Below are 18332 nucleotides of genomic sequence, written 5' to 3' on the forward strand. Positions count from 1 at the left end.
GTTTGGAGAATTATTTGGGGAATACACCAAAATTAGGCTTGCGGTGAGAGTAGATTAAAGGCCTCTCCTGGGTATGGCCCACCTCCTTCTTAAGTCTCAGTTTGTGTTGGTTAAGGACTTAGAGGATAATGTCAGGAGAGGTTATATAGATTCAAAACTAATTTTCAACACCAAAAAATTTACATCTGAACCAAACATGTGACTATGAGGCCTGGTACTAAAAAAAAAAAAAAAAAAAAAAAAAATCTCCTTAATGATAATCTGGGTTTGGGATGGTTGTTTTCATTTTGTTTTATTTTGTTTTCAGAAAGGAACTTTAACCCAACTTTGCTTGATTTATAGGATCATAAAATTTTAAAATGTGATACTGGTGACACCCCCCAGAGGAGATACTTTTAGTTCAAGAGAGCCATGTGGAATGTATTGAATAGGCTGCCCTTTTCTTGCTTTTTTTCTGAACGTTCCAAGGAGGTCTCTGAAAGACTAATGTCTATACATTTATGTTTAACAGTAGGTAAGGTGTTTTACATGATATCTGAGCCTGCCAGGGATGGAGATCTTGGTGGGGTGTGACTGCCTACCCCCCACCATCATGTTCTACCACATTTGCTCTGTTATTCCCTGTTCTTATGTTCAAGTCTTTGTGTATAAAGAGAGAAAAAGCACAAAAAGTAAGGTAGTAGGATTTTAACCGGCAAACGTGTATTGATGTTTAGGCTAATGACCACAGAGGTTTTTGCAACCTGCTGGTCCCGGGGGCCACCCTGATGAATGATGTTGGATTTGTGGGAGAATTCACTGTGGATTTCTTCATTTAAATTGTCAACTCCTTTTCATAAAGGGCCACATACAGGTTGAGTAACGTAGGCAACCTATCACACACATAGAGAAGCCTTGGCCTCATGCTGTGGACCAGACAAACCCTCTTGGTGCCTAAGAAAGGGGAAGGAGAAGCCACAGTCAGTCTGGACAAGCTACCAGTGCAAATAAACCTCCATCAGATGGCAAACAAGACTCCATCCTTCCTTTTATCTCAGCTGCATGCATTAACTAAGGCAGTCATAGGCTATTTAGTAAGCCATTCTAGAATTTTTGGCATTGATGGTAGGAAACTTACCTAATATTTCCCATTATAGTCTATTCCTCTTCACTGTAAAAATCTGGGGAACCATTGTCCTTCTCCTGTCACTGGCACTCCTTACAGTCTTTACAGTTTCTTTAAGATTACCAGTCGTGTCTCTGAGATTACATCTGCAATTTCTTTCAGCGGCCGTGGGGTGTAACTCACCAGAGCCAGGAGACTTGGAATCATTTAAATTGACTGGATACTCTCTTTCTTTCACTTCACCTATTTGGGGCTTCAGTTCTCTCTTTATTATGTTTGTTCTGCCATTTCTAATTTGAAGACCAGTCTTCTCATCAATGAAGACAGAGGCAAACCAGCAGCTTAGTAGCTCTTCCCACTCTCTTCCAATGTTGCTTGTATTCTGTCTGCTTACCTTGTACTCCAGCCCCACGCTCAGCAGTGTTACATGTGCATCTCACACCAACGCGTTGGACATGAAATCCCATTATCCCCCCTTTGCCCGCTCAAGTAACGTTGAGATTTCCTCCCTCTCGTTCAGTGGCACCACCCATCTGTCTGTAGACTGAGCCAAAAACATGGCAGTCTTCCCGAATTTACTCCTCTCTCTCACCTCCCCTCCTCAGCCAGTTGTCAGTACTGGCTCCTGAATATCTCACAAAGTCTTCCGCTCTTCCCATCTCCAGTACCATTACCACAGTTGTACCTTTGTGGTTTTTCTTCTCCCCCTGGTCTGCCGGACTTCCATCTGGCCCTTCCTTCCCCACTTGCAACCATCTCCCCACCCCAGATCTGACGTGGTTATGCCCCTTCAGGAGAAAATTCAGATGAAGGCATTTAAGAACAATCTGACGTGCTTCTGTCGACACCGCCTTGTCTCCTGCTTCTCCATCCACCCCCATACGTGCCAGTTTCATCCTGTCCAACTACTCGCAGTTTTGCACATGCCATCCCTCTCTCACCTTTGTGCCTTCAACTCTCGGAACCTACTGTTCTCGTGGCTGGTGTCTCTCACAAACTCCCCATCACCTCTTTTTTACCTGCTCTTCCTCCCCCTTCAAGACTTCGTTCTTCCAGGAATGCTTCCCTAACCTCCCATCATTTCCTGGGCTGATTCAGACCTCCCTCTTCAGCGATCCCCATACATTCTGTATGTGCGTTCTACTGGAGCATTTGTCATATTTGGATTATAATCATTTACGTGCTGTCTCTTCCCAGCCCCCCTGACATATAAAGCCTGTGGCAACTCAGAATAAGCATCCCTTGACAGATCAAATGTGTAGATGAGGTAGTCTGTCAAGGATAGAGGGGAAATTACAGCAGGTATAGTAGGAGATCTAGAATTTTAGATTCAGCAGGAACACATGAGTTCTCCGCCAGGGTGACAGCTCCAAGTGGGACAAACAGGCTGTTTGTGTGGCAAGGCCACCTTGACCTCTAGCTCTACCCAAACAATCAGAGATGATCGATCTAACTCTAGGTGTCACTGAGGCTTAAAGCAAGAGAAAACAGCGCCCATGTGGCTTTCTTTAATTATGAATGAAAATGGTTCCCCCAAACTATTTTTTCTTTCCGGGACTCAGAGTGGCAGTAATGAGCATGAGCACAACCAAAGGCAGAATTGTATATCTCAGCCACCAGACTTCCTTAAGCCCAGCTATTGTTCTTGCAGTGAGAAAATCCATGCAATTGAAGTCCTGTGTAACTGGCTGAGCACTGAAAGAGACACGTCTCTGTGAAACTAACATTATGTTGTCAGGATCTGCATTTGCCGCTTCTGTGACATTATTAAGAAGAAAGAGAAAGGGATTTCTTAACCATCGGTGCCTGTGGACAATGCTGGATACCCTGGCAGGCCATGGTTAGCAGCTGCTGATGTGCCCAGACAGACGTTTATTGATAGGAAACTAGATCAGTGGCACCTCTTCATGGGGATGGGTAATTGACCAATGACAGGATGATTAGTTGGTGACATTTGACCCTCAGCTTCTATTGCTTGTGATGACTGACTTGCTTTCCTAGTCACTGTATCTGAAAAAGCTCAATGATTTTAAATTGACACCCAGAGGGAGAGTGCTACAGAGCTGAATGACTAACACTTTCCCCATCTAAGAAGCAGGAGATCTGGCAATCCTGGAAACTCTTCCTCTGGGAAAGCCCAATCACATGGTACACTGGCTTTAAAAATTCAGATTTTTTTGTAGATGGTGACTACGAAGGCAAAGGACTCAGGCGGGAATTGTCTTGATCACGGCAGTCTAATTTCTTAAGGGAGGATATAATTGTTTTGTGGGTAAAGATATCTTTTGTGCGTCTGTTTTCATTCAAAGAAATAATTTCTTCCTTTCCTGAGCCTTTTACCTGTAGCCGGGTAGGCAAGCAGAAACTTCTTCCTTGATAGACGAAGCTTGTGCCTAACCACAGGTGTCCAGTACCCGTCCCCCTGTGGTGTCCTGGAGGGGCTGACCTTGAAACATGACCCCTGACCGTCCCTCCTCCCCCCTCATTTGCTTTCATTCAATTAGTAAACATTTCTTGAGCCTTCTACTGTGCCAGGCACTGTTCTAAGCACTTGGGATAGAACACTGAATAAAGCAAACATTGGTGCTGTCCCAGAGCTGATGTTCTTGTCAGGGGGAGATAAACAGTAAACAACACTGTTTGTAACATGTCAGATTCTTCAAAGGGCTGTGGTACCAACCAGGAGGGGGACTAGGGCATAGAGACAGTGCAGTTTTAGAGGCAGTGGTCAGGGAAGGCCAGTGCAGAGCCTGAAGGAAGGGAAGAGCAAACCATCCGGGGATCTAGGGGATAAGCATCAGAGGCAGAGTACTGAGGCCTCAAGGTGGCAGGAGCAGCGAGAGGCCACTGTGGCTAGAGCTGGGTGAGGGGCAGAGAGCAAGAAGCAAGGCGAGGGAGGTGACTTGGAGACAGCCCTGAGATTTGTTGCTGTTTCTGTATTCAGTCACCAACTTCCAGAATCATCCCACCCACCACCACACATCCATCCTGGTGCTTCATTAGCACCACGAGAGGACAGTTTTCTTGGCTAAGGAGAAGAGGGGCAGGGCAGGGGAGGCCACCACGCCTTCAGAAACACCTTCGTTGCTCCTGACCTGCCTTTATCCCACCAGCTCCTGGAAGAGAAACTGCAGAGGCGTCCAGTCCTTGCAGCTTACAGGAAACTTGCTCCCCAGTTCTTTCTTTTCTTTCTCTCTCCCAAGAGCTAGAGCAGGCCATGTGACTGGGAAATAAAGAAGAGTGGCTTTGTTGTTGCTAGGTTTACAGGGACAGCCAAAGTTATTCACTGTATATGAGAAAAAAAGAGAGACAGAGTCTGGAATATACCTTACAAGTGGGTAACTAAGTTGTAATTGTATCATTTTTGTGCCACTATTTTTTTTTTTAAATATGGAAGGTTCAGCTCACTTTAAAGATTATATTTATTTATTTGACAGACAGAGATCACAAGCAGGCAGAGAGGCAGGCAAAGAGTGGGGGTGGGTGGGAGGGGGGAAGCATGCTCCCTGCTGAGCAGGGAGCCTGATGTGGGGCTCGATCCCAGGCCCTGGGATCATGACCTGAGCTGAAGGCAGAGGCTTTAACCCACTGAGCCACCCAGGTGCCCCTTTGTGCCACTTAAAAACATTAAGATTTAAATAACAAGAAATCTTCAGAGGCCTGACCACATAAAAAGACCAGGGTAAAGTCATAATAACTAATCAGTCTACCTAATGTCTTAGTTTATAGTCCCTCTGTCACCTTAGTTTAAGACTTACTATCTTTCATGCTGAAAAAACATTTGACAAAGTACAGCATCCCTTCCTGATCAAAACTCTTCAAAGTGTAGGGATAGAGGGCACATACCTCAATGTTATCAAAGCCATCTATGAAAAACCCACCGCAAATATCATTCTCAATGGAGAAAAACTGAAAGCTTTTCTGCTAAGGTCAGGAACACGGCAGGGATGTCTGTTATCACCACTGCTATTCAACATAGTACTAGAAGTCCTAGCCTCAGCAATCAGACAACAAAAGGAAATTAAAGGCATCCAAATTGGCAAAGAAGAAGTCAAACTATCACTCTTCGTAGATGATATGATACTATATGTGGAAAACCCAAAAGACTCCACTCCAAAACTGCTAGAACTTGTACAGGAATTCAGTAAAGTGTCAGGATATAAAATCAATGCACAGAAATCAGTTGCATTTCTCTACACCAACAACAAGACAGAAGAAAGACAAATTAAGGAGTCAATCCCATTTACAATTGGACCCAAAACTATAAGATACCTAGGAATAAACCTAACCAAAGAGACTAAGAATCTATACACAGAAAACTATAAAGTACTCATGAAAGAAATTGAGGAAGACACAAAGAAATGGAAAAATGTTCCATGCTCCTGGATTGGAAGAATAAATATTGTGAAAATGTCTATGCTACCTAAAGCAATCTACACATTTAATGCAATTCCTATCAAAGTACCATCCATTTTTTTCAAAGAAATGGAACAAATAATCCTAAAATTTATATGGAACCAGAAAAGACCTCAAATAGCCAAAGGAATATTGAAAAAGAAAGCCAAGGTTGGTGGCATCACAATTCCGGACTTCAAGCTCTATTACAAAGCTGTCATCATCAAGACAGCATGGTACTGGCACAAAAACAGACACCTAGATCAATGGAACAGAATAGAGAGCCCAGAAATAGACCCTCAACTCTATGGTCAACTCATCTTCGACAAAGCAGGAAAGAATGTCCAATGGAAAAAAGACAGCCTCTTCAATAAATGGTGTTGGGAAAATTGGACAGGCCCATGCAGAAAAATGAAATTGGACCATTTCCTTACACCACACACGAAAATAGACTCAAAATGGATGAAGGACCTCAATGTGAGAAAGGAATCCATCAAAATCCTTGAGGAGAACACAGGCAGCAACCTCTTTGACCTCAGCCGCAGCAACATCTTCCTAGGAACATCGCCAAAGGCAAGGGAAGCAAGGGCAAAAATGAACTATTGGGATTTTATCAAGATCAAAAGCTTTTGCACAGCAAAGGAAACAGTTAACAAAACCAAAAGACAACTGACAGAATGGGAGAAGATATTTGCAAATGACATATCAGATAAAGGGCTAGTGTCCAAAATCTATAAAGAACTTAGCAAACTCAACACCCAAAGAACAAATAAATCCAATCAAGAAATGGGCAGAAGACATGAACAGACATTTCTGCAAAGAAGACATTCAGATGGCCAACAGACACATGAAAAAGTGCTCCATATCACTCGGCATCAGGGAAATACAAATCAAAACCACAATGAGATATCACCTCACACCGGTCATAATGGCTAAAATTAACAAGTCAGGAAATGACAGATGCTGGCGAGGATGCGGAGAAAGGGGAACCCTCCTACACTGTTGGTGGGAATGCAAGCTGGTGCAACCACTCTGGAAAACAGCATGGAGGTTCCTCAAAATGTTGAAAATAGAACTACCCTATGACCCAGCAATTGCACTGCTGGGTATTTACCCTAAAGATACAAACGTAGTGATCCGAAGGGGCACGTGCACCTGAATGTTTATAGCAGCAATGTCTACAATAGCCAAACTATGGAAAGAACCTAGATGTCCATCAACAGACGAATGGATAAAGAAGATGTGGTGTATATATACACAATGGAATACTATGCAGCCATCAAAAGAAATGAAATCTTGCCATTTGCGATGACGTGGATGGAACTAGAGGGTATCATGCTTAGCGAAATAAGTCAATCGGAGAAAGACAACTATCATATGATCTCCCTGATATGAGGGAGAGGAGATGCAACATGGGGGGTTAAGGGGGTAGGAGAAGAGTAAATGAAACAAGATGGGATTGGGAGGGAGACAAACCATAAGTGACTCTTAATCTCACAAAACAAACTGAGGGTTGATGGGGGGAGGGGGGTGGGGGGGTGGGGTTATGGACATTGGGGAGGGTATGTGCTATGGTGAGTGCTGTGAAATGTGTAAACCTGGCGATTCACAGACCTGTACCCCTGGGGATAAAAATATATTATATGTTTATAAAAAATAAAATTAAATTTAAAAAAAAAAAGACTATCTTTCTACTTGCTAACCATGGTATCTTTATCAGTGTTTTCAGGCTGATATGAGAATCACGTATGCTGTGTATTACACAGGCCTGTCACCCAGGCCTTTTCAGCTAATCAGTGACAGCACTTTGCAAAAACCCTAATTATAGGATAGTCAGTTGAATTAACAATTTTTACATTAGCCTGAAAATGATTGTTTTGTAATTGATATGCACAATACTGTAAGTAAAACTCCCCTACTACTTTAACTACAAACCTTAATTGCAAGTAAGTAGGCTGTCTGGAGAGAAACCACGCACATAGATGCAATTAAATAAACCCACAGTCTCTCCGGGTGCTATGAGGATTAAGGAGTTATGGACACAAAAACAGAGTTCCTCAGTTGAAAAGTGTTACGTGAACATAATATGTTAGGACAAAATGGGATGGGTTCAGCCCAAAGTATGTTCTTGGTGGGCCTTCGTAATCTCTTTAATCTACGGGCTGAGCCTTTTATTTTGCAGTTTTACCGCTTAGAAAAGTTAATCTGGCACAGAATGTCCGAAGCACAAATCAGTTTATGTCTTGAAGTTTTTTTGTTTCTTAAGATTTTATTCATTTATTTGACAGAGAGAGAGAGATCACACGCAGGCAGAGAGAGAGAGGAGGAAGCAGGCTCCCTGCCGAGCAGAGAGCCCGGTTCGGGGCTCGATCCCAGAACTCTGGGATCATGACCCGAGCCAAAGGCAGAGGCTTTAACCCACTGAGCCACCCAAGCACCCCTATGTCTTACAGTTTTTAAACATAGGGAAAATGAAGCAATAGCTAGTTTATCTTAAAAAAAAAAAAAAGCAGGTGTGCCACTGTGGTCCATTTTCATCCCAGGGTATTTTTCTTTCTCAAGGAGCTGTCAAACCCATGCCCGGTTCAGCTGCCCTTTCACTGTTGCGTGGCTACAACCAACGCCAGATGATCTCCTCAGTTTGTAAATGAAGGGGACCTCTTTCGGACTGCTATTTTTCCTTCTTCCCACTGCTTACTGCCCTGCCAGGCTATTGCTCACCCACTTACCTCCCAAAGGATAAGCACAGAAAAGAAGAAGGAGAGGAATCACAAACCATTCCATTTTGTTTCCCATTTAATAGCTCCAAATGAAGGCTTGGTCAATAAGAGTGGGGAGAGGAACCGAAGCTAATGACACAAAGGATGTTTGGTAATTGTTTGAGTATTCTCTGTATCTGTGCTGCCCTCAGTCTCTCACAGGACCGCAGATAATCTCTGGTTGAAGACAGTGCTTTTGTAGTACGGAGACAGACGTGGGTCCTTGCGGCGATTTCCAGGTGCCCGGGACAGTACTGTGTGCCGTGAGCACTCAATAAACACTCATTGACTGAACTGACAACATAGTATGTTAGTGCAACTAAAGGGAGTTCTATCTATCAACTAAATTGGACATCATATTTGCTCAGTGTGTCTGATCTAAGTGTATGTGAGGAAACTGCTAACGATTTGGCATCTCCAACAAACGACTGAGATTAAGCTGTGGAGTTCGGCACTCACATTAGCACAGGGAAGGGCGCCCGCCTCACGCACTTCATGCCGCTTCCATTTCATTCTGTCTGAGTGCTGCACAGGCAAGCAGTCCATCCATTTACATCACGAGAGCCTTCTTTGCAACCTAGAGAGCGAGAAATTTCCTTTTTTATAGTTTAAAGAATACAACAAACACTAAATATATGACTCCTCTGGCTTGGATTAAGATTGCCTATAATTCTAGTCAAAATTGGAAAGATATTTTACAAAATTTGCTTCATATCAGTCATGTTGGGCATCGTCTGTCACAGCCCTGAACCAAAGAATTCTTCCTTGTCTCCCAGATCCATGATTTATTTACCAAGTGTTGTTTCTCTCTCAGCCTGTCTGCCTCACACTAAAGTCTTCTCTTATCACCCTCAGACCTCAGAACTCTGGTTCCCAGAAAAATTGTTGAATAAAAAATTGTATCTGTGGTTCCCAGTAGACACTGGAGTCTGGGCTGGGTGAATACTTAGGGGACCAGAAATCCTGGAGCCTGGAAACGGATAGCAGAGTTTGGGAGCTTGGTAAATATGTCTCAGTCAGTTTCATCCTAGAGGTATTTCGAGACCAGAAAATATTGCTATGGCAACTGAATTGCATGTTAAAAATACAGGAGGGGCACCAGAATTCAGATATTCTTTGGAAAAGCAGGAAAGGTTAAATGCCCAAAAAATCTGTGTGTGTGTGTTTGATTTACCTCACATGTCAGTCGTTTCTCTCTCTTGAATGATTAGAGAACTTGACAACTAGTCATCATAAAATATAGCTGGGTACATGAAAAGAAAAATTTTTCTAGTTTTCAAAGATTAACCCATCAAGAAGACATTTTTACACAGGATATCAGCCCTATTTGACTCAATATTTCACAAATAAACATAGGTTTAGTAATTATCCAGAATTTTTACATCAGACTCTTATAAGAAAAATCTTCAGAAACAATCACAAAACAAGTAATAAAATGGCAATAAATACCTAACTATCAATAATTACTTTGAATTTGACTAAATGTTACAATCAAAAGACATAGGGTAGCAGAATGGATTAAAATAACAAGACCCACTTTTATGCTGCCTACTAGAGACTCATTTTGTTTGTTTGTTTATTTATTTATACATACATACATACATACATACAGGGGACTCATTTTAGACCTAAAGACATCTACAGATTAAAGGTAAGGTCATGGAGAAACATCTGTCATGCAAATGGATGTCAAAAGAAAACCAGAGTAGTAATTACTTATATGAGACAAAATAGATTTTAAAACAAAGACTCTAAAAAAAGATGAAGAGGGACAGTACATAATAATAAAGGGAACAACCCAACAAGAAGATACAACAGTTGTAGGTATTTATGTACCCAACATAGGAGCACAGAAATTCATAATACAGTTAGTAACAAGCATGAAGGAACTAATCGATAATATAATAGTAGGGGACTTTAACACCCCATTTGTATCAATGGACAGATCATCTAAACAAAATCAACAAGGAAACAATGGCTCTGAATGACCCCATGGACCAGAAAAATTTAACAGATATAATCAGGTCATTCCATCCTAAAACAGCAGAATACACATTCTTTTCAGGTACACTTGGGACATTCTCTAGAATACTAGGGCATTCTCTAGTATTATATTATATTATATTATACTATATTGTATAATTATATATATACTATATTATACTATATATATAATATATACTATACTATATATATTATATTATATTATATTATATTATATTATATTATACTAATACTAATACTAGGACATTCTCTAGAATACTAATACATTCTCTCACATACTAGGTCACAAATCAGGTCTCAACAAATTCAAAATGATTGAAACATACCGGGCATCTTTTCCAACCAAAACACTTTGAAATTAGAACTCAACCACGAGAAAATATCTGGAATGACCACAAATACATGGAGGTTAAATAATATGCTCCTAAACAATGAATGGGTCAACCAGGAAATTTAAAAGAACATGGAAGCAAATGAAAATGAACACATGACCGTCCAATTTGGATGCAGCAAAAGCTGTTCTAAGAGGGAGGTTCATAGCGATACAGACCTACCTCAAGAAGCAAGAAAAATCTCAAATAAACAACCTAACCTTACACCTAAAGGAGCTAGGAAAAGGACAAAAAGCAAAGCTTAAAACCAGCAGAGGAAAGGAAATAATAAAGATTAGAGCAGAAATAAATGACATAGAAACTAAAAATAAAAACAACAGAACTCACCAATGAAACCAGGAACTGGTTCTTTGAAAATATCGATAAAATTGATAGACCTACAGGTAGATGTGTCAGGAAAAAAAGAGAGGACTCAAATAAATAAAACCACAAATGAGAGAGGAAAAATAACACCACAGAAAGACAGTTAGAAAAGAATGTTATGAGAAATTGTATGCCAACAAATTGGACAACCTAGAAGAAATGGACAAATTCCTAGAAATGTCTAAACTGACAAAACTGAAACAGGAAGAAATAGGAAATTTGAACAGACTGATAACCAGCAAAAAAATTGAATCAGTGATCAAAAAACTTCCAACAAACAAAGATCCAGGACTAGATGGTTTGAGAGGCGAAGTTTACCAAACATTTAAGGAAGGTGAATACCTATTCTTCACAAGCTATTCCAAGAAAAGAAAAGGAAGGAAAACTTCCAAATTCATTCTACGAGACCAGCATTATCCTAATACCAAAACTGGATAAAGACACCACAAGAAAAAAAAAAAAGAGAGAGAACTGTAGGCCAGTATCTCTGATAAACATAAATGCAAAAATCCTCAGTAAAATACTAGCAAACTGAACCCAACGATACATTTAAAAAATCATTCACCACAATCGAGTGGGATTTATTCCTGGGTTGCAGAGGTGGTTCAATATTCACAAATCAACATGATACATCACATCAGTAAGATAAAGGGTAAGAACCATATGATTATTTCACTAGATTCAGAAAAAGCATTTGACAAAGTACAACATCCATTCATGATAAAATCCCTCAACAAAGCAGGTTTAGAAGGAACACATCTCAACATTATAAAAGCCATCTATGAAAAACCCACAGCTTACATCATCCTCAATAGGGAAAAACTGAGAGCTTTTCCTCTAAGGTCAGGAATAAGTCAAGGATGTCCATTCTCACCGCTTTTATTCAACATAGTACTAGAGAGTCCTAGCCACAGCAGTCAGACAACAAAAAGGAAGAAAAGGCATCCAGATTGTTAAGAGGTAAAAGTATCATTATTTGCACATGACATGATACTATATATAGAAAACCCAAAAGACTACACTAAAAAACTAATAGAACTGATAAACCAGTAAAGTCTCAGGAAACAAAATCTATATATAGAAATCTGTTGCATTTCTAGGGGTGCCTGGGTGGCTCAGTGGGTTGAGCCTCTGCCTTCGACTTGGGTCGTGGTCTTGGGGTCCTGGAATCGAGTCCTGCGTCAGGCTCCCTTCTGAGCAGAGAGCCCATTGCGGGGCTTGATCCCAGAACCCTGGGATCATGACCTGAGCAGAAGGCAGAGGCTTTAACCCACTGAGCCACCCAGGCACCCCAGGAATCAGTCCCATTTATAGTTGCACCCAAAATAGTAAGATACCTAGAAATAAAATAAATCTAACCAAAGAGGTGAAAAACCTGTACTCTGGAAACTATAAAACAGTGAGGAGAGAAATTTAAGATGACACAAAGAAGTGGAAACACGTTCCATGCTCATGGATTGGAAGAGCAAATATTTTTAAAATGTCTATATTACCCAAAACTATTTATTTAATGTGGTCCCTAACAAAATATCAACACCATTTTTCACAGAACTAGAACAAACAATCCTGAAATTTGTATGGAACCACGAAAGACCCTGAATAGCCAAAGCAATCTTGAAAAAGAAAAGCAAAGCTGGAGGCATCACAGTTCTGGACTTTAAGTTATGTTACAAAGCTGTAGTAATCAAAACAGTATGGTACTGGCATAAAAATAGACACATAGATCAATAGAACAGAATAGAAAACCCAATAATAAACCCACAATTATATAGCCAGTTAATCTTCAACAAAGCAGGAAAGAATATGCAATGGGAAATGACAGCCTCTTCAAATGATGTTAAGAAGAGTGGAGAGCAACATGGAAAATAAAGAAACTGAATCACTTTCTTATATCATACACAAAAATAAATTCAAAATGGATCAAAGACCTAACTGTGAGACCTGAAACTATAAAAATCCTAGAAGAGAGTGCAGCAGTAATTTCTCTGACATTGGCCATGGCAACATTTTTCTAGATATGTCTCCTGAGGCAAGGGAAACAAAAGCAAAAATACAGTGTTGAGTTATAAAAGTCAACACCCCCTCCAAAAAAAGCCAATTAAAAATGGACAGAATACCTGAATAGACATTTCTCCAAAGAAGACACACAGATGGCCAACAGACACATGAAAAGATGTTCATCATCACTTACCATGAGGGAAATGCAAATCAAAACTACGATGAGATATTACCTCCCATCTGTCAGAATGGCTAAAACCAACAACACGAGAGACAACTGTTGGTGAGGACGTGGAGAAAAAGGAACACTGGTGCACTGTTGGTGGGAATGCAAACTGCCATAGCCACTCTGGAAAATAGTATGGTGGTTCCTCAAAAAGTTAAAAATGGAACTACTCTAGGATCCAGCAGTTGTACTACTGGGTTTTTACCCAGTAGTACAAAAACACTAAATGCAAAAACACTAAATCAAAGGGATACATGCACCCTGATGTTCATGCAGCACTATTTACAATAGCCAAGATATGGATGCAGCCAGGTGACCATCGACTGATGAATGGATAAAGAAGATGTGGTGTACATTACACCAGTTAGAATGGCCAAAATTAGCAAGACAGGAAACAACATGTGTTGGAGAGGATGCGGAGAAAGGGGAACCCTCTTAGACTGTTGGTGGGAATGCAAGTTGGTGCAGCCACTTTGGAGAACAATGTGGAGATTCCTCAAGAAATTAAAAATAGAGCTTCCCTATGACCCTGCCATTGCACTACTGGGTATTTACCCCAAAGATACAGATGGAGTGAAAAGAAGGGCCCTCTGTACCACAATGTTTATAGCAGCAATGGCCACAGTCGCCAAACTGTGGAAAGAACCAAGATGCCCTTCAGCGGATGAATGGATAAGGAAGATGTGGTCCATATACACTATGGAGTATTATGCCTCCCTCAGAAAGGATGAATACCCAACTTTTGTAGCAACATGGACGGGACTGGAAGAGATTATGCTGAGTGAAACAAGTCAAGCAGAGAGAGTCAATTATCATATGGTTTCACTTATTTGTGGAGCATAACAAATAACATGGAGGACAAGGGGAGATGGAGAGGAGAGGGGAGTTGAGGGAAATTGGAAAGGGAGGTGAACCATGAGAGACTATGGACTCTGAAAAACAACCTGAGGGTTTTGAAGGGGCGGGGTGTGGGAGGTTGGGGGAACCAGGTGGTGGGTATTAGAGAGGGCACAGATTGCGTGGAGCACTGGGTGTGGTACAAAAACAATGATACTGTTACGCTGAAAAAAAATAAATAATTAAAAAAAAAAGAAGACTTGGTGTATATATACAGTGGAATATGAAAGAACTTCATCTTGCCATTTGCAGGGACATGGATGGAGCTAGAGAATACAATGCTAAGCAAAACAAGTCCGAGAAAGACAAATACCATATGAAATCACTCATATGTGGACTTTAAGAAACAAACAAACAAGCAATGGGAAAGAGAGAGAGAGAAGCAAACCAAGGAACAGACTCTGAACAAACTGATGGTTACCAGAAGGGAGGGGGCAGGGGGAGGGGGGAAATAGGGGATGGGGATTGAGGAGCACACTTAGCATGATGAGCCTAGAGCAGTGATACATGGATGTGATGAATCATGATATCATACACCTAAAACTAATATGCCATTGTTTATTAAGTTACTGGAATTAAAATAAAAAACTTAAAAAAAAGTAAGACCCTCTAAAACAAATACTGCTTCACCAGTAGTTCTCTAAACAATCATTAACACCAGGATCATTCACCTTGGAAGAGCAAATAAAAGGGAAGCATCAAACTACCCTTTCTGTGGTTTCACTCCGGCAGATGCTTTCCACACTGCTCCCCAGTCCCTCACCCTCATAGCCTGTACAGGGTCACAGAAATGTGGCTGTTCTCCTGAGAGCTTACAGAAGCATAGGGCTTTCAGCAAATTGCCCCAAATTTTTACACATTTAATACATCAGATTGCTTAAGTATATCTTTTGAGTATGAGGTGAATAAAGCTATTCTGAAAACTGGTGAAGGGTCACCACAATTTAAGATTAACCCTTGAATTAATCCAGTGCAGCAGTCTACCTTTGAAAACCTCCATTCCTCAGGTGCCCTTAAATCAGAGATCCCCCCCCCCGCCCCCGCCCAGGAACCCAATTTTGTCACCTTGTTAAGTTGCTTTTGATGCCTCATGGTAGCACCTGATGCAATCTCTCTCTCTTTTTTAAGCTTAGCCCTTTGTAAACTGATCACCCCGGGGCACTTGATCGAAACATTCTGAACCAGCAGAAGCATTGAGATCAAGAAAAATCCTCCCACGTCCCCTTCTTTCCTCTCCCATCTGTCCATCTCCATTTTGCATCCTTCTCCAAGGAAAAACGATTATGATGACAGGCTGCTTGGTGCCGTTTAGGGACTCCTTTGTGCAACTTTCCTGGACACTCAGGGTCTGAGGTCCAGCTGAGGCATCCTTTTTGTCTTTCTGCTGCAGTGCCTCTTTTAGCAATGTATTAGATTCAGTAGAAGGGGTATTGGTTACCTAGATAAATGCAGAGTATGCTTTTACTTCTCCCTGGGTTTTCTTTCCTTCCCTTCCCTTAAGACCTAACAGTAGGATCCTCTTTCTTCCTTTTGCCTTATGATATATGAAACTGTGTCCCTCAATGATTAGGACATTACCAGCTTTGCCACGTTATTCTTTTACTGTAAATGATACCCTAGTCTAGACTGTTCAGATTTTCCATACAGTTTAATGTTCAGAAATGGCTAATGGTCCTTTTCCTTGCCATGTCTTAACAGTAGCTATGAAGCTCTAGCTGCTTCATTGTCTCCATGTAAGAGGTGAAGAAACCAAAATATAATTGAGTTCCTTTCTCTTTTTCTCTCCACGATGAACGTGACATGCAGCTGGTGCTAAAAGTCTGCTGGGAAGATTCCAGCATGTTGCGCGGTCTTTACAGAGCCTCCTATGGCCTTAAAAAGAAAACGAGAGAAGGCATCACACCTTCTGGTTCAACCCATCCTCTTTCCTAAGGGTGTAAATTATAGACACTTTCATTAAATGTTGTGGCTAGGCCTTGACAACATTTATTTTTATTACTAGCCTTCGTTTGCTCCAAAAGAGCTTACATTTAGCCACAAATAACAGAACCAGATTAAGACAGACTTTTTAAATGTGTGTGTGTGTTTTGTTTTCACTTGTTTGTTTGGGTCTCACACAACAAAATGTCGGCAGGTGGATGTGGCTGGCATTAGTTCCGCAAATCAACAAGCCCTTCGGTCTTTCTTGGTCTTTTTCACATGATTTTTGCCTCAGAGTAAAATGACCTCTGCAAAGGCTTTAACTACCTCGTCTGCATTTAGGCAGGAAGAGGGAGAGGGCAAAGAGTAAAGAGTCCTGCCAGCCACTTCTGTACCTTTTTACTAGAAAAGCCCAAGCTTTATTTGGAATTCCACCTAGCTGACTTCCACTGAGTCAGGAGGTGGAACTGGGTCATACGCTCAGCCCTAGCAAGGTTGGAGAAGTTGGGGGTCATGGTAAGGGGTTGGCCCATCCAGTGGGCAGTTCTGCCATGCAACCCTACTCCTGCTTGACATTTCATATCTACCTTGGAAGTTGTATAAATCCCCATATTTCATGTGGTCTCTGTTTTTTTTTTAAATAGTCTTATTGAGATATAAGTCATATATCATATAATTTACCACTTAAAGTATACAATTCAGCAGGGTTTTTTTTTTTCATTTATTTTTTAAAGATGCCCTTTAAGCTTATAGCTTCTAGATGTATCCAAAACAGTAAATATAATAATTATATTTTATATTATTCTCAGCTTCAAAAATATTCTGTAAATAAAAAGCCTGTGTCTGCTCACTGGGTAGTTCTGATCCAAAACAAGCAGAATTACTGATCATCTGTGTTTGTTTTCTCTCTTTCTCTCTCTTTTTTAATAAATATGAGGGTTTCTTTTCTTTTTTAAAAAAATTTTTATTTGAGAGAGAGCAAGAGGATACAGGAGAGGGAGAAGCAGACTGAGTGGGGAACCCCCCCCACCACATGTAGGACTTGATCCCAGAACCCCAAGATCATGCTCTAGCCAAAGGTGGGTGCTTAACTTACTGAGCCACCCAGATGCCCCCTTTGGGCACTCTTACTTCCTCTTTTATCTTTTAGCGCAGCCAGGGTTAAGGTTACTGTCTCAACTCAGGCACAGCTCAGTGCCTGACAGCAGGAGCCAGTGATCTCCTTCCTACTCTGTTTCAGTGCTACTATTTGGGTTGATCCTTCCTTAAATTGTAGTGGTAAGAACCAAGAATAAGTCTTGAGTATTGAAGAAGGCACAGGGCAGGCCACCAAGCTTGCTCTGTGAAACTGTCGAGGCATAACCAACTCGGGAATAGGGAGTGCTCCATGTTTTATACCTTTTGCGTAAAGAGGTTTGAGCCAAAAATTCTACTAGCAATTAAGTCCTTTTGCTTCTGACTTGCTGGGACTCTCCCGACATATACATAACTCAAGAACTTTGTGGGACAGTGTAGTTGTGGTCTAGTGTAATAGATTTTATTCCTAAATTCCTTAGGTATATATCATTTAATTGTCCTCTCATGCCTAATGCATCTCTTTCTTCCTGGAGGTTAAAAAATAATAATAAAATAGGACACCTGGGTGACTCAGTCAGTTAAGCATCCAACTTTTGATATCATCTCAGGACTTGATCTTGGGGTTGTGAGTTCAAGCCCTGCATTGAACTCCACGCCAATTTTTTTTTTTACTTTAAATAAATAAATAACCTCTATAATCAAATAGTATCTCTATTAGGAAGCTTATTGTAGCCCTATTAGAAAGACATAAGGCATTTTCTATAGGGAATTGAGAGTTGGTGGTAAACCAGATAAATAATATCTTGATAACAGGCTTCTTGGTAGAACAGGTAAATGGCTTTGATTGTGTTCACTATAGGGAGATTTCACCTGTATCTTTTAGCCTCAAAGAAAAAGTAGAAAAGTCATGGAGATTAGTTGTGACTATTTGGGAAGAACATGTTAAATAGAGTCATCCATTTAAAATTGGTTTCATTAAAGATTCCAAATGAGTAGTTCCGTTAACAGGCCAAGCGCTTTAAGGTTTTTATTGTTCTGTAGTCATAGACAGCCCTGGTCAGCTATCTTGTAAGATGCTTTTTATACTCACAGTAGAAAGAGCTGGAGAGATAACGAGGGGATAGATCCATACAAATCTGTCTTCTCCTGGTGACCAATAAACAACTCAGCACTGTCTGCCTGATTAGTGTGGTTTA

The 18332-nt window shown here is 40.9% G+C and overlaps 1 protein-coding gene across 4 annotated transcripts in view; it reads left to right on the top strand.

Moving 5' to 3' along the window:
• BTBD9 (BTB domain containing 9) overlaps window positions 1-18332 on the top strand; it is a 411577-nt gene that overhangs the window by 308821 nt on the left and 84424 nt on the right. Inside the window, exon 9 of one of the 4 annotated variants that reach the window (XM_032862308.1) lies at window positions 8062-8605. The exons of the other annotated variants lie outside the window; for them this stretch is intronic. Coding sequence (XP_032718199.1) covers window positions 8062-8131 — 70 coding nt within the window. The 3' untranslated portion in view covers window positions 8132-8605. Of the gene's footprint in view, window positions 1-8061; window positions 8606-18332 lie in introns of those variants that run through there. 4 annotated transcript variants of the gene reach the window in all.

The sequence above is a fragment of the Lontra canadensis genome, unplaced genomic scaffold, assembly GCF_010015895.1.
Source record: "Lontra canadensis isolate GAN:19392208 unplaced genomic scaffold, GSC_riverotter_1.0 scaffold23, whole genome shotgun sequence".
NCBI classification, from domain to species: Eukaryota; Metazoa; Chordata; class Mammalia; order Carnivora; family Mustelidae; genus Lontra; species Lontra canadensis.